The 17,597-nt window shown below is 42.2% G+C and overlaps 1 protein-coding gene across 1 annotated transcript; it reads left to right on the top strand.

Annotated features, from left to right (window-relative positions):
* Nucleotides 1–14,796: 14,796 nt before the first annotated feature.
* On the top strand, nucleotides 14,797–17,148 carry LOC126297809 (uncharacterized). The gene has a single exon (XM_049989065.1). It carries the CDS (start codon nucleotides 14,797–14,799, stop codon nucleotides 17,146–17,148), a length of 2,352 nt encoding a protein of 783 aa, XP_049845022.1.
* The last annotated feature ends 449 nt before the right edge of the window (nucleotides 17,149–17,597 follow it).

Here is a 17,597-nt window from a genome sequence, read left to right on the forward strand (position 1 = left end):
TTCGTACCCTGTACTAACGCGAGTATACTAACCTTTTTATTTGAAATCAATTGCGCAGCGCCTCCTCAGCTTCTCTCCAATTCTTTCCCTCACATCGGTTCGAAGAAGTTCCTTCACTCGACTGCACCCAGATGTCACCCTACTCTCTTCCTCATTTCACACCTTATACTTCCTCAAACTTTGAGTACACCTACAGTGGCTCATACGTTTCATTATTTAACTTTCCTAAGGACATAATACGTTATTATATGTGAGACAATGTTAAATTGTAATCGTAAATAGTGTAGGTTGTTGGGTCCGCGCGTCTGCTACTCAAACGCTTGACTTACCAAGTGTTTAACGCGTCACGTTCTATGCGCATTCCGCCTCGCGCCTGCCTATTCCGCCGAAAATTTCTGAAGCACCTTAATCTATTTGCACTGCAATTACTTTGTCGTAGTTGTCAACGTCTTACGACACAAAGGGGGTAGAGCAGTCTCGGGAGTCGTGTGAAAACGTTTTGAAGGTGAATGGAAATGAGAAGGCGTCCACAAATAGAGACTGTTGCTTATGGAAAGAGGCAAAGTAAGACAGGACTTACTCTAAGTAAGAGTAAGGAACCAGAACAAGATTCAGTTTGTTGAAATCGAAGAAGAAAACAAAGCAGAATCCAAAGACAGGTTCCTATCCCCTCACCAGTCCAAAACAGGAAATGAGTTTTCCGGACGTTTCGTCTCAGCGGTGATCCAGTGGCTAAATGTGGATGTGTCACCGCCTTAATTTGTTGTGGTGAACCGGGCGAAGTACCAGCTTTCTGAGTTGGAGACTCAGCGTCGTTGTTATATTGACGTTAATATTTTTCTTACGAGTTCTCTGTGATATACGACGGTTGCCCAGAAAGTAATGTGCCATTTTTTTTCCTCAGCCGCAAACAACGCTACGAATGTGAAAAGTTATGTATGTATTATTTGCAGTCTCCTGAGTGAGAGCGCGAAGTCTCCGTTCCTTCCGACAGATACCGTAGCTTCAGGAGAGTTTCAAATGGCGCCTGTAGGTGATGTACGTCATAAACAACATGCCGTCATTGAATTTCTCACTACCGAGAAAGAAAATGCGGGGAACATTCACAAATGCTTTTGCATAGCCTTTGGAACATCTGCTGTCGACAGAAATACAGTTAGTCGCTGCGTAAGGAGGGTGAGGTCGTCAGAATGCGGTTCGGCGGAGCTACACGATTTTCAGCGGTCAGGGAGACCATCCACGGCTGTCACACCTGAACCGTTGCAGCGAGCTGATGTTATCATTTGCGAAGACAGGCGCAGTACGACTCTGCAGTTGGGGTTGCATCTGTCAATCAGCAAAGGAAATGTGGATGCAGTTATCCGCACTCTTGCATATTCAAAAGTGTGCTTAAGATGGGCCACGCATTGTCTAACGGTGGATAACAAATCGAACAGGAAAAAAAACATTTGTATTGATTTGTTGCAAAGTTTTGAAGCTGAGTGGGAGGCGTTCTTGTCCCGATTTGTGACAGGTGATGAAACCTGGGGCAACTATTCTGAGCCCGAAACAAAACGACAGTCGGGAGAATGGCCCTATTCCCACATCCTGCAGAAGAACAAATTCAAGACAACTGCTTCCGCCGGCAAGGTTGTGATAGCAGTGTTCTGAGACTGGCAAGGTGCGATTCTCATTGATGTGATGCCAAGAGGTGTGCCATTAATTCAGAATCGTAAGTCAACACATAAAAAAAACTCAAGACGCGTCTCCGGTGACTTCGACGCCACAGCAACCCAGCAGATACTTTGCTGCAACACGATAACACTCGGACCCACAGAAGTCTGAGGGCTGCTGAACACATCGCAAAACAGGGTTGGACAAATTTACTCCATTCACCCTACAGCCCTGACCTATTCCCCTCTCACTTCCACTGTTTTGGGCCTTTAAAGGATGCCATTCATGGAAGACATTTTGAGGAGGATGAGAAGGAGATCCACACAGTGAAGGACTGGCTTTACCACCAGGACAAGGATTAGTACCGACAGGGCACACACGCCCTTTTTTCGCGCTGGTGGAAGGCCATAGAACGGGAGGTATATTACGTGGAAAAATAGGGTGTCTAGATAAAACACCATTCTTTCGTGTGTGTAATTCTCATTATGTTCAATAAAGATTTATCGAAGAAAAACATGCGGTGCATTACTTCCTGGGCAACTCTCTCATGGTATGCATGAAAGCAGTGCTTGTGAACGAACAGTAATAGGTTGCTTTTATTTCTGTTGAGCACTACGTGGTCAGTATATTAAATATAGTGGACCTATAAGGGGGCATGAGGTGATAGCTGAAACTGACGAATCATGTTCTGGTGAGGAGAAGGTGAGAGACGTAAGTTGAGGTCGGCGGCTGTGGTGATTCCTTTGATGTATTTCCGGGGTCGCAGAAGCAACTGCTATAGCGTTAGATGCGTGTGCTTTTTAACGGTGTTGGGCGGGAAGGGTTGTGGCCAGCTTATTGTGAACGACAACTGGGAACTTAAAGACTATAAGATTGGGGCCTACATAAGTATTATTGAGGGATTTCATTTGGCTGTGAAATCTGTTATAGGGCAGTCAAAAGATGCTGGGATTTTGTTTCGGTTTTTTCTCTTCTTTCAGTTTCTTAAATTTTCTGTCAAACTGCATTACTTTAATATGCGTGCAGCCTTTTCTCTACCGCGTAACTTTATTTCTGTTCATGAGCCTAAGTCTCGGTTACATGCCAAAATTAGAGCATTTTGTTTTTGTTACAGAATATTTTATGTCTAACTTACGATTCTTAAATTTCGTAATTGGAGGTCTTTGTCACGGTCATTATTTTAATACTGTGGTTGAAGTTTCTGTGTTTTTTTACCTCTGTGTTATTTTGCTACCAAAGACATATCAGGTATAATTAATTTCTTTGATTTGAGTTTCTTACATTGGAACCAGAATTTTCACTTGAGCTATATAGTTGAAGTGAAATTTTTGATACCGCGTAGATGGATGTAGATGTAGAAGTGAAATCTTTGATACCGCGTTTCCGTAGCCACACCGATTTATGGTTTTACGTATTCATATAGCCTTTTGGGTTTCTGTGATTATATCGGAATACTAGAACGAGCTATATAGCTGAAGCTGAACTGTTGTTTTCGATACCACCTCTCGGCAGTTTTCTCGATTTTTCCCTTTGTATACTGGTACCGACTTTTGGTATTATGTATCTGTATCAGTTTATGGCTTCTAGTATTAAGAGCTATCTTTTAAGTTGAGACGTATACGGTGGTCCATTGAGAGTGACCGGGCCAAATATTTCACGAGACAAACGTCAAACGATAAAACTACAAACAACGAAACTCGTCTAGCTTGAAGGGGAAAACCAAATGGCTCTATGGTTGGCCCGCTAGATGGCGCTGCCATAGGTCGGACGGATATCAACTGCGTTTTTTAAATAGGAATCTGAGCACCTGTTGGCACCACAGCGACACAGTGAACGGTTAAAAATCGGTTACTTCAATAACAGGTCCAAGCCAGACTCCCTGTTGCGAACATTCCACTAACACCTGTCAGTCTGTGGGTGCTGTTCTATCATTCTGCAAAACGGATTAATCTGAGATGTACCCTTTACCCTGTGGCTCCTGCAAGATGCAATTTCCACCCCCACACTACTACATAAGTCAGACAGTCGCTGCTAACGTTCTAAAGAGAAATGCCTGAAAAACTTTCAGCGATAAGTATCTTCTGCAGTCGCCCGCTGTAAGGAAATGACAAAAATTCACATAATTTCTTATGTAACTAGTGGGATACTTGGGAACTGGAGTAGTGCTAGTTAGTGTAAGAAAAACATGAAACTAACGAATATTATTATTTATTTTGCAAAAATTCTGTGAAATCACAATGGCACTTATTTCCGGTATCTTTTCGGAATGTGAAGCTACCTCTTAAGGATAGGATTCGCTAATGAAATTTCTATACAAAGTTTAAGATTGTTTTTGAGTTGGCAGAATGGCTGAGAGCCGCGCCTACTCAACTTGAATAGTCAACCGTTAGAATGTTGCTAGGTACGGTCGATGAGGTCACGTGTGAAATGCAGTGAAGTGTACTGTTGTGGAGGAAATATGGGGCTCGCAAGAGCTGTAGCGTACAATACCGTAAGCTGCAATGTCTGCTCTCTGCGCCGCTCGCTGCTGACAAATAAGATAACTCTCGTTCTATCTGGATTTACCTTCACCAATCAAACTCACCCTATGCGTTGATGAGGTCAAGGTCTCATATTCGCCCCTAGTCTAACTATTGGCGTGGTACACCGGTCAGATAACCAGTCCACCGCGATGCCACTCAAAAATTCGCTCGCAGGCGTTTAACTATCTATAACTCTGTTCACACTGCGCAATAAGCGTGGCAGCCAACACAGTGAACTACACTTAATCGCAAGGACTCAGTGTAGAGTCACAGTCCAATTCACTCTCGACAGAGGTGCTCTCCCAATGAAGTACTGAGGAGAGACTTGTTCCTCGCTCTTTTCACTACACGTACGAGAGCGCACGCTCTCGTTACGTGTTCTCTCTTCTAGAGCGGCAACGGAACGGCCCCTCTCCACGCCAGACATGTCAGTCTCTTCCATTACTCCTTCAGCTCAAGGCGTCATGAATATCGTCCGCCAATCAGCATGGCTCTTCTAAAACGGGAGAATGTCGTTTCGTTTAAGACGACCAATCCGGAAATCTGTAGCATCGGCGTTTGGCGTTTGCTGTCTCCTTGTGAAAAACCTCTGAAACTTGTGTGCTATGTTTGTAAAGAATGCGTAGGCTGGGCGCTCCCACACAGTGTAGTGGAATTTGCTTTTAATCCGAACACGGGGTCGTTCTTCCTTTCACTCGGGCAAACGCTGTCCGCTTCACGGGCGGCCACCGGCTGATGTAGGTAGTCCCCTGTGGAAACCTCGGAAGGGACCAGCCTCCTGACGTGCGGTGTTTGCCTCTCCCAAACTAAAAGCTTTTGTGACTGTTGTGTCTTGAATGTGTGTGTGTGTATGCCAGCTTCGAGTATCTCAACCCCAGTGCGCACTTGTTATTTGCGTATCATTTACATGAATTCATACAACATTGACTTCATCTTATCGAGTTTGGGTTTGAATGAAGCGTCTTGATGTGGAGAATATGATTGTGAGGGCGGAATATGTAAGCAATGAAGGTCAGGAGACCACAACGTCTTACAGCCCTTCCACCGGCATTTGGGACTTCAGTGGTGTCAAGAGAGTGTTCATTGTGTTAGCCGGTTCTGATTCTGTGCCGGTGATAGCCGTGTGTTGATTAGGAGAAGGCCAGTTGAGGGCAAGCGACCAACCAGTTATCGTGCTGGACACACGGGACCTACACCTGGAGCTACGGTGTGGAATGCAATTTCGTGTCATAACAGGAGCACTCGTGTGGTTATCCCATACACCCTTACTGCAAAATTTGTGCGTCAATCTGTAGTTTCGACCTGTTGCGCTGCCATTCGTGAACAGTGTCCCAGGGGGAGTTTTCCAACATGATGCTGCTCGCTCACTTACGGCTGTTGTAACCCAACATGCTATACAGTGCCCACTCACTCTCTCGGTCTATTGTGTCTCCATTTGAGTACACGTGCTGAGGTGTCGCGGTTAGGGCGCGATCGCCAATTTGTCTATTAGAGCTTTCTTGTATGAATGTATGTGCGCTCCAGCGTAAGCAGTCAGAATCTTATACCATCTGCAACGTGCGACCTGTGTCCTGCAGACGTGCTTCGTGACCACAAGGCGTGACTGCAGCGTCTGAAAGTGGCGGAGAGCGCTTACAGTGTAGTTACATTCTCTGGAACTATTAAAATTAATAACTGGTCTAGAAATAGTCCGACAAACTTCATATTAGGTACATAGCCTTCTGTTGTGTAAAGGAACAATCTGTCAAAATCTGAAGTCAATAACGGTCATAATTTGGAAGTTACAAAAAAAAGTCATTAAAAAACGTAATTATCCAACATTTAAAAAACTAAATTGTTAGTACGCTATTTAGGTTTTTATATTGGTAACGCCACGTAGCGCTCTGTATGAAAACACTAACTGTGCTATGATCAGTCTGTGGCTGGTTTGCATTGTTGAATTATTCGCTATTGTAGTGTTGGGCAGTTGGATGTGAGCCGCCAGCAGTAGTGGATGTGGGGAGAGAAAGGGCGGAATTTTGAGAGCGGACGATCTGGACATGTTTCCACCGGAAAGAGTAAATTTGTAATACTGTGTTTCATGAAATGATATATATATATATATATATATATATATATATATATATATGATGACTTTTGAATATTATTAAGGTAAATACATTGTTTGTTCTCTATCAAAATCTTTCATTTGCTAACCATGCCCATCAGTAGTCAGTGCCTTCAGTAGTTAGAATCTTTTATTCAGCTGGCAGCATTGGCGCTCACTGTATTGCAGTAGTTCGAGTAATGAAGATTTTTTGAGGTAAGTGATTCATGAAAGGCATAGGTTAATGTTAGTCAGGGCCATTCTTTTGTAGGGACTATTAAAAGTCAGATTGCGTTGCACTAAAAATATTGTGTGACATTTTAGTGTTGATCAGAATAAGTAAAGGGAGAAATGTCTGAGTAAGTTCAGTTCTGCTCAGCTGTTTAAAAATCAAATAACGTAAGAGGTTTATCAGCATAGTAATTCACAAATTTTTCTAAGGGGATGTTTCAAAATCACTAACTGTGACTATTTGAAAAGATATGAACACCTTCAGTGCTTAGTTTCAAATTTGGAAAGTTCTCATTTTAGAAAACCTTTCGTAATTTTGCTCTACTAATAGCTTCAAGAATTTCAAGTAGATATTTATGTTTTGTGTTAGGGCGGGTGTGAAAGAGAATACTTGTGTGAGTGTATGTGGGACATTCGCCAATATTAAATTTTCAGTTTGTAGTTCTCTATACGAACTTGCAAGTGTTCCAGCTTTGTATCGTGGGAACGAATCCACCAGTGGTTTCCGTACTAGTGGATGGCGGATGTCCAAGCATGTTTGAATATGTAAGAGACAGCCAGAACGTTCGCGATTATATAGTTAAATTCCTGAACGTTAAGTGCAGCTTAAAATTTGTTTCATTTCATTTGTTTAAAAAGGGAGTTTTGAGTTGTTTATTTTAATGATGTCAATGAGCTGAGAGCAGTGGTTGGTTCTTTCTAGATTTTGGAGCGAGCCGCGCCCTGAAAGTCAGCTCTGATTGGCCGTAATTCTGTACAGCCAATAAGAAGGGAGACGGTTTGCCACCTAACGTATGAGATAGAGGTGCTTGTAGAGGCAGAGAGAAGAAGGGAGTGGTGGACTAATTTTCGAAGGAGCTGGTCATGCTGAAAGTGTCCGAACGCACTATGTGCAAAATGAAGTGATATTGTGACTTCCGCGTTTCGGTACAGTGATGAATGTAGCTGGTGTTTACCATTAACTATTTGTGAAATTTTAAGAGTCGAGAGATGTTTTGTTCTGGAGAAAATCGCGTGTGTAAACTTTGAACTAAAAGTGTGGCACTACAAAGTAAATTTTTTTTACTGAGTATTTATGACGAGCAAAAACTTTATTTAAAGACAACCACTGAGTGCCGAATGCAAAAGTATATAGCAGTTTATTGCCTGTGTTACTCTCGTAAATGATTTCGGAATTGGATAGGAAAAGTTCTGGCTGTTCGAGTGTGGCGAGGACTGTGAACAGTAACATCAGTGATTTGAACACATTGGGCTGATGATCTTGCTTAATGTCAATAAAAAAATCTTAATGGAAGTTTAAAAGGACCTTTGAAATTAGAAATTTTAACAGCAACCCATTTCCGATTTATTCTTTGGAGTTAACAAGACTATATTCAGCTTTTTGTACTTATAGCGGCCTTCGACGTGTAGTTACGAAATCTCAGTTTCTTCAACATTGCTTTCCTGAGATCTCTTAAGGGGGGGTAGGACGTCAAACAGGCCGACTTGCAGGAGGAGAAGCGTCACAGGACATTTTAATTTCCACTGTCTATACTTTTACAAATAAATTCATAAAACTTTGTCAGCATGACCAGGAAAGATTCAGAATAAACACTCATAGCAGTGGAAGTTCGAAAACATAACAAAATAAATTTTTTTACACGTAAAAGTTCATCTTTTTTTCACTTACTAAAGGCAGCATTTGTTGCTATAGGTACACTTTTCTTCATGAGTAAGAGAGATTTTTCGATGAATTTTCCACAGCATGCAAAACATACTCAAAGGTGTACGAAACTCTATAATTTTACAAATCTATTAAAAACTGTGCTGAAAATTGAGGTAATTAACTAGAAAATTTGTGTTTTTTTCTAAACATGAAGTTTAAAATATAACAGCTCATTCGTTTTTTCATAAATTAAATAAATTCTAGAGTTTCATACACCTGTAAGTATGGTTTGTATGCTGTGCAAAATTAATCGAAGAATCTCTCTAACTTATGAAGAAAAGTGTACCTATAGCAACAAATGCAGCCATTGGTAAGTGAAAGAATGATGAAATTTCACACGTAAAAAAATTTATTTTGTTATGTTTTCGATCTTCCACTGCAACGAGTGTGAATCTTGAATCCTTCCTGGTGATGTTGACAAAGTTTTATGAATTTATTTGAAGAAGTATAGACAGTAGAAATTAAAATGTCCTGTGATACCTCTCCTGATCCAAGTCGCCCCGTTTGACGTCCTACCCCCTTAAGTAGCTGCAGTCAGGAGTTACGTTTGCGGATCTGCAGCAGTTTCGAGATAGGTGAACAATTTATGTTGCAGAACCGCCGTCTATGTGCGAAAGAGAGCGTTACGTCGCAATGGGACGTCATCTATAACTAGCATTAACTGTCCCTGTGTTGTCCGAACAAGTGCAATAGGCACCGAATTCTGTCAAACAAACAGCCATCCGGCAGCTGTAGAGCGCAACGCACGCACCTTTGCATCCTTCCAATCAACGTTCTGGCTGCTACGCCGATTATTAATGTATCAGAATTTCACATTTGCGATGGCCACCTTGCACTTTAATTTACCCTGAGATCTTGCAATACTGAGCACTTAAATATGTGACCTAGGCAAATGTATTCCCTAAATTTCAATATTCTACGTTAATTATTTTTTGGAGTTGCGATTTTTCTCCGTCAGTGTCGATATCTGCAATCTTCGTTCAGGAAGGCAGTTCTGTTCTGGCTGCGAGCTGTTTTCAGTAATTAACGTGTTTCAAGTCTAAATATAGTACTTCATTGACCAACCTAACTTAAGAACTTGACTGTGGTTTCTACGTGACAATACCAGAGCAGTTTAACAACTGCTAAGACTATTTCTCTATCTGAAAACTTTCCCTTCTTTTGGAACTACTCCATATTGCTACAAACTGGTTTTTTGCGGTGCTGAACACGCCATCTATTTCACAGTATGGTGATAACAGGAAAGATTCTACTGTGCAGCACAGTGCAGCAATTACTATACCGTAAACCATTCGGCAGCTTGTGGAACAGGCTCTTCTCTGCTGCAGATGGGTTGGAGGAGATACTGGACAGCGTGCTGTCCTTGTTTCGGCCGAAGGAAGACGATGCAGGGGCATCGACGGCTGGTCGAGTTGGAGCAGGTCACCAAAGCTCCGAAGGTGAGCACCACTCCGTTTCCTGACGACGTACAACACAGCAGTTGCACACACACACACACACACACACACACACACACACACACACACACACCATGTGCTCACTAACGGACGTCACTCACTTACGAAAATTTAGATGAACATCAACAAAAGCAAAACGAGGATAATGGAATGTAGTCGAATTAAGTCGGGTGATGCTGAGGGAATAAGATAATAAAATGAGACAAAGTAGTAAAGGAGTTCTGCTATTTGAGGAGCAAAATAACTGATGATGGTCGAAGTAGAGAGGATATAAAATGTAGACTGGCAATGGCAAGGAAAGCGTTTCTGAAGAAGAGAAATTTGTTAACATCGAGTATAGGTTTAAGTGTCAGGAAGTCGTTTCGAAAGTATTTGTATGGAGTGTAGCCATGTATGGAAGTGAAATATGGACGATGTATAGTTTGGACAACAAGAGAATAGAAGCTTTCGAAATGTGGTGCCACAGAAGAATGCTGAAGATTAGATGGGTAGATCACATAACTAATGAGGAAGTAATGAATAGAACTGGGGAGAAGAGGAGTCTGTGGCACAAATTGACTAGAAGAAGGGATCGGTTGGTAGGACATGTTCTGAGGCATCAAGGGATCACCAATTTAGTACTGGAGGGCAGCTTGGAGAGCAAAAATCGTAGAGGCAGACCAAGAGATGAATACAATAAGCAGATTCAGAAGGACGTAGGCTGCAGTAGGTGCTGGGAGATGAAGAAGCTTGCACAGGATAGAGTAGCATGGAGAGCTGTATCAAACCAGTCTCAGGACTGAAGACCACAACAACAACAACAACAACAACAATATAAAGATCTCTCTCCGCTGTCTTCAAACCTGTCTTTTTCTGCCTTTAGATGTTCAGGAATCAAATTTCTATATTGACCTATAAGGCTGTCAATTCTTTGTTCTGAATGTGATTATTTCCAAGCATCGCTTTTCCTGTTTTCTTCGCTATTGATCTTGTCTCTACTTTTTCATTGTTATGTGGGAGATTGCGACACTGTACCCACTAACACCAAGATACTTACTTCCACTGAGTTTTGGATTATTGCTGACGGCCGCTTTCTTTAACTTTACACAGCTCTCTATTTAACTATGTGATATGACCGGTGAATTACCTTCATTTCAATTATTTATTCCTACATCTGTATTTACTAGCCTTGAAGTACTCATACTCAATAAGCTGTATGCACTGGAAAAGTCAGTCATCACACTAGGGCCCTCCTCACTTCAAATTTAATTGGTTCGACATCAGGATCGATTCTGTAGCACTTTCCAGTCTATTTTATGTTGGTGTTAAATGGTTTCAGCTATAGATGTAGTCTGTAGTGTTCCTGTGGGTACATACGTTAACTACAAAATTTTTTTCTTTCCTTTTTGTACAGATGCAGTGGGTCGAACATCTGCATTCCCAGGCGGCAGCTGGAGAGTGCACTGGGCTCTTTCGTGATGATCTGGTGAGTGGCGTACAGCACTTATCTTAAGCTGACTCTCGTAAATGTCTAATACTCTGCATCCCCAAGCAGTAATGAAACATGGGATATGTTTTGTCAGCTCATTTTTTACCTGCCTTACACAACTGGATAGATTCGATAATTGCTGAGGAGGTACTGAAACGAACTGGACAGAAATGAGATTTATGGCACAACTTACTAAAAGGGATATCTTTTAACGGGACACTTCATGTGGTATCAAGCAATCATCACTTTGTTTCCAAAGCGTCACGACGGTGAGGTGGCTCAAATAGGTGTAGCTTGCAGTAGTCGTACACAAATTGAGGAGTTAGCTGTTGAGTAGAGACAACTGTGGTCAGATGCATCAAAACGGTCTTCTGGCTGAAAACACCAAATGAAAAACTTTCACCGGAGTACATAAAAACGTCACATCCACTGCTGAACGTGCTGAAAGCAAAAACATTACCTGTGTGATCCTTGAATACGCAGTACTGTTCAAAAACACGCCTCCCACAATAATAGGATCAGAAATTGCTCTGATCTGACAATCACTGATCAATTACATCACCCAGTGCAGCGAAAAATACTTTCTTCATTAACACACCCATAACACATCCATGGAAACTTCTCACAAAATGAAGTAAATAGAAGTAATCACACCACTCGAGGCTAGCAACAGCTTACAAACAAAGATTGCTTTATCTGTGCGACTAGATTCTAAACAATGTTAAGAAATTTAGTTAGTTTTTCAAGTGGCTCTACCACTGAGCTCACCAAAAGAAGAAATGAAGCATACCGCCATACTATATTCAGGAACCGTCTCTCGTGTAATTGCTACTTTCTGCAACACTGTTTCTGATTCAATATAACAGCCCAGTGTAACATTTCCCTTCACTTTTACTGATGACAGCAGTGCCACCACTGAATCTTATCACTGACATCCTTCCATCCTGAATTTAAACCCACACATGATCCTTTCATTTACTTTCGTCATCATTTCGCTGATGGGCAGACTGAATAGTATGGGCGAAAGACCGAGAAACTGAAACATATTCCACTATTTTACATCGTGGAACTCTTTTTGCAGTCTTGCTTCTACAATAATGAGCGACGTCAGAGGCGCCTCTCTGGTGCCTTTTCCTACATCTACATCCATATTCCGCAAGTCACCTCACGGTGTGTGACGGAGCGTACCTTGAGTACCTCTACCGGTTCTCCCTTCTATTCCAGTCTCGTATTGTTCGTGGAAAGAAGGATTGTCGGTATGCCTCTGTGTGGGCTCTAATCTCTCTGATTTTATCCTCATGCTCTCTTCGCGAGATATATGTAGGAGGGAGCAATATACTCGGTGAAGGTATGATCTCGAAACTTTAACAAAAGCCCGTACCGAGCTACTGAGCGTCTCTCCTGCAGCATCTTCCACCGGTGTTTATCTATCATATCCGTAATGGTTTCGCGATTACTAAATGATCCTGTAACGAAGCACGCTGCTCTCCATTGGATCTTCTCTACCTCTTCTATCAACCGGTACGCATCCCACACTGCTCAGCAGTATTCAAGCAGTGGGCGAACAAGCCTACTGTAACCTACTTCCTTTGTTTTCTGATTGCATTTCCTTAGGATTCTTCCAATGAATCTCAGTCTAGCATCTGCTTTACCGACGATTCCATTTTAAATCACTCCTAATGCGTACTCCCAGATAATTTATGGAATTACCTGCTTCCAGTTGCTGACCTGCTATATTGTAGCTAAGTGATATGGGATCTTTCTTTCTGTGTATTCGCAGCACCTTTCCTCAATCAAAGCTGTCTTTTCCATTCTTCGGTGTGTTATACTTGTCAGTCGATTTTGCGGTAGTTCTCGCTCTTATAACCCTTCGGAATTTTGTGTAGTTTGTAGACTAAAAAATCCTTCAATCGAAGTTGAAAAGTCGTTTGGTTTTCACTTTCACTCATGATTTTAGAAATGTAGATATGCAGTCGATGTCTGTAGATTTATTTGACAGTAAGTGCGTCGAAACTCTGATAAGTGCCATTACTGTACCCCTACGTCTATCATCTCAACATCCATTTCTATCCCTCGTAGAGACTTTCAATGAACTCTTTCCACCCATTCGCTCACTCTGCCCAGCGTTTAATATTGGAATTCCTGTTTCACACTTAGTGGCTTATATAGCTGTTTTGCTCTGTTTCGGGGTAATGATTTAATCCTTGCTTAGGTAAAGATGTAGTAATTTGAGGTTTCCATGTTTCAGGTTTCTCCTGCACAAATAATACGCAGGTAAATTTTAAGAGAACTAGTTGAGGAAGATGGAGAGTAGTTTTAGATTATCGGTTAGTGTTTATTGGCTTTGCCTGATGAACTGTTAGTGACTGATATAACAGCATAATAATGCCCTTACATTGTAAATCATTATCATCTTTACAGTCCTCTCTAAAAGTCCTATGTTTGTTACTTAGAGCTGGTGGTGGAATAGTCTGACGAAGACCAAGGCTTATCACTAACAGTTGGTGGTGGAAGTCCTTTCAGCGGATGGTTACACCGCTTCCAGTACAAACAATTTCCCTCTTCCGAGAACTTTTAACTTAATGCGGCGCTAAGCAGTATGTCTTTTCTCAGGGAGTTACAAACTCACTTCACGTGCAATTTTTCTCTGTCGTTTCTGTGTTCTATTTACTTCCGTGCATATCCGTTTACAAGTGAGAAACGCCCTTTGAGTTTGCCTTTTCCGGTATCCTGTCAATGCACATTGGATTCACGCTGTCACCTTCGAATATGTTTGGGTCCACCAAACAATTGGGCGGTCCCGTTACTGTATGTCACAAACCACTGCAGCTTCTTCTTTGTAATAGTTGGACTTCATTGGAATAGCGTGCACTACTTTCAGAGGGCAAGTGCCTCCCAAGTTATTTCATATGCTTCACGAGAACAACCACAATCGGTGTCGGATGGTATTTGTAGAGTCACAGTATTACCAAGTAGCCACTGAAGATTTAGGTGGTGTCCCAGAAGACGACGAGCGTTTCCCTCGTAAAAATGCCGAGCTAGTTACACCACAAAATCAGATGCAACGCCGGTGAACCATTCAAGCAGGTATCGCCCCATAAAAAGTGCGAGCTGTGAGGGTCAATAGATTTAATATACTGAACTTGCCCACATAACCGGAACATGTACGTATACATGACCATTACATAAAAAGTGGACACATCTGTAACTGCTGGGATAAACAGTATTAAATATACACGTAAATCGGAATTATATTTTGCATCGCGTTTGCCGTCATCTCCATTATTACTTGAACTCACACGCAACTGAAAAATTCGTACTGAAACATTAAACGCAAATAAGTACACACAACCGCATATTACAGCTGTGCCAAACGAACGTTAATAATCAGACATCAATTATTTTTAAAATTGTTCTCCTTCTATCATAGTTAAAAGCAACAAACTGATAGTTACAGAATTATTCTCGTTATGTACATTGAATACACATATATGATTTTGTGTTCCATGTCTCTTACCGAGCTTTCTGTATTCTGCCAACAGGAGTGGACTCGCCAACACCATCCCGCTCACAGAAGAAGACTAGATGAGAAAACAGATCAGCTCGAGACAATTGCCGTGCCTCCAGCATCAGAACCCGCGACTACTGCCGAATCCCTATCTCAGCCCCCCGATATGCAGTTAGAGATGGATGCTAGACCACCAGCACCCTCAGTGGCATCTCTTGCAGACTGGCAGGACAAGCCAGCGGATGAGGAATTAGAGAGTTATGCTGAGCCACCACCAGCCTCAGTAGAAAGTACTGCACAATGGCCTGATGCACCCCCTAATGAGAGGTTGGATAGATATTCTGAGCCACCACCAGACTCAGTAGAAAGTACTGCACAATGGCCTGATGAGCCGTATAATGAGAAGTTGGAAAGAGATTCTGAGCCACCACCAGACTCAGTAGAAAGTACTGCACAATGGCCTGATGAGCCCTATAATGAGAAGTTGGAAAGAGATTCTGAGCCACCACCAGACTCAGTAGAAAGTACTGCACAATGGCCTGATGAGCCCTATAATGAGAAGTTGGAAAGAGATTCTGAGCCACCACCAGACTCAGAAGAAAGTACTGCACAATGGCCCGATGAGCCCTACAATGAGAAGTTGGAAAGAGATTCTGAGCCACCACCAGACTCTGTAGAAAGTACTGCACAATGGCCTGATGAGCCCTATAATGAGAAGTTGGAAAGAGATTCTGAGCCACCACCAGACTCAGTAGAAAGTACTCCACAATGGCCTGATGGGCCCTCTAATGAAAAGTTCGATAGATATTCTGAGCCACAACCAGACACAGTAGAAAGTACTGCACAATGGCCTGATGAGCCCTATAATAAGAAGTTCGAAAGAGTTTCTGAGCCACCACCAGACACAGTAGAAAGTACTGCACAATGGCCTGATGAGCCCTATAATGAGAAGTGGGAAAGAGATTCTGAGCCACCACCAGTCTCAGTAGAAAGTACTGCACAATGGCCTGATGAGCCCTATAATGAGAAGTTGGAAAGAGATTCTGAGCCACCACCAGACTCAGTAGAAAGTACTCCACAATGGCCTGATGGGCCCTCTAATGAAAAGTTCGATAGATATTCTGAGCCACAACCAGACACAGTAGAAAGTACTGCACAATGGCCTGATGGGCCCTGTACTGAGAAGTTGGAAAGAGATTCTGAGCCACCACCAGACTCAGTAGAAAGTACTGCACAATGGCCTGATGAGCCCTGTAATGAGAAGTTGGAAAGATATTTTGAGCCACCACCAGACTCAGTAGAAAGTACTGCACAATGGCCTGATGAGCCCTATAATGAGAAGTTGGAAAGAGATTCTGAGCCACCACCAGACTCAGTAGAAAGTACTGCACAATGGCCTGATGAGCCGTATAATGAGAAGTTGGAAAGAGATTCTGAGCCACCACCAGACTCAGTAGAAAGTACTGCACTATGGCCTGATGGGCCCTCTAATGAAAAGTTTGATAGACATTCTGAGCCACAACCAGACTCAGTAGAAAGTACTGCACAATGGCCTGATGAGCCGTATAATGAGAAGTTGGAAAGAGATTCTGAGCCACCACCAGACTCAGTAGAAAGTACTGCACAATGGCCTGATGAGCCCTATAATGAGAAGTTGGAAAGAGATTCTGAGCCACCGCCAGACTCAGTAGAAAGTACTGCACAATGGCCTGATGAGCCCTATAAGGAGAAGTTAGAAAGAGATTCTGAGCCACCACCAGACTCAGTAGAAAGTACTGCACAATGGCCTGATGAGCCGTATAATAAGAAGTTGGAAAGAGATTCTGAGCCACCACCAGACTCAGTAGAAAGTACTGCACAATGGCCTGATGAGCCCTATAATGAGAAGTTGGAAAGAGATTCTGAGCCACCACCAGACTCAGTAGAAAGTACTGCACAATGGCCTGATGAGCCCTCTAATGAGAAGTTGGATAGAAATTTTGAGCCATCACCAGACTCAGTAGAAGGTACTGCACAATGGCCTAATGAGCCCTCTAATGAGAAATGGGAAAGAGATTCTGAGCCACCACCAGACTCATTAGAAAGTACTGCACCTTGGCCTGATGAGCCCTCTAATGAGAAGTTGGATATACATGATGAGCCCTCCAATATGCAATGTTTGGCAACCACCTCTATTTTTGCAGAATATTGTCGTTTGAGAGCATCTCTTAGTGTTGGCCTTATGAAACTAGCGCCCTTAAAAACAGGACCATTTCCGATCAAAACAGCCTTTATCGTTACAGGCCCACCGAAGAAGAGGGCCTTTACTGAACGGAAGGTGTGTCCTATTAAGGCAGCCTTCATAGTCACAGGCCCTCCAAAGATAAGAGCATTTACTCCAAAGAAGGTCTGTCCCATTAAAACGTCCTTTTGTGTTACTGAACCACCGAAGAAGAAGGCATTCACTTGTAAATTTCTTGTACCCAGTAAAACTCAAGTCTCTGGTTTTGATGTGACTAACAATGTGAAGTGCCCTTAAAAATTGGTTCATTCTTGATTGTAGCCTTGTCATGAAGAAAATTTTAATGTACGCTTTTTAGAAATTGTTTGAAATGAATTTGCAAATGTTTCGAATAAATCAAAATTTAAAGTGAACATTCGTTTGCTTTATTTACTCAGTTGTTGTAGCAATACAGCGAGGAAGATAATTTTTTTTTGCTTTTATTTCTTTGAATGACTGTTTTTGTGATGCTACTGGCTTGTATATTGCGCTAAGCTGCTATTTCGTCAGCACCCACACTTAACAAAATGAACACAACAGTGGTTATTAATTGCTAGCAGCAACCAACAAAACGTAAATTATAAAATTGGAATCTACAACCATCTTGGGGTTGTCTTCCTCACATTTGTTCACAAACAGCAAACGAGGGACAAGTCAGGGCAGTGTGTGAGTAAAATACATTGACTGTAAAGACACAAAGTCAAAAT

This window comes from Schistocerca gregaria, chromosome 1 (genome assembly GCF_023897955.1).
Source record: "Schistocerca gregaria isolate iqSchGreg1 chromosome 1, iqSchGreg1.2, whole genome shotgun sequence".
Taxonomy (NCBI): Eukaryota; Metazoa; Arthropoda; class Insecta; order Orthoptera; family Acrididae; genus Schistocerca; species Schistocerca gregaria.

Coding starts and splice junctions, on each gene's coding strand:
- LOC126297809 (XM_049989065.1), top strand. CDS start 14,797: ATGCAGTTAGAGATGGATGCTAGACCACCAGCACCCTCAGTGGCATCT.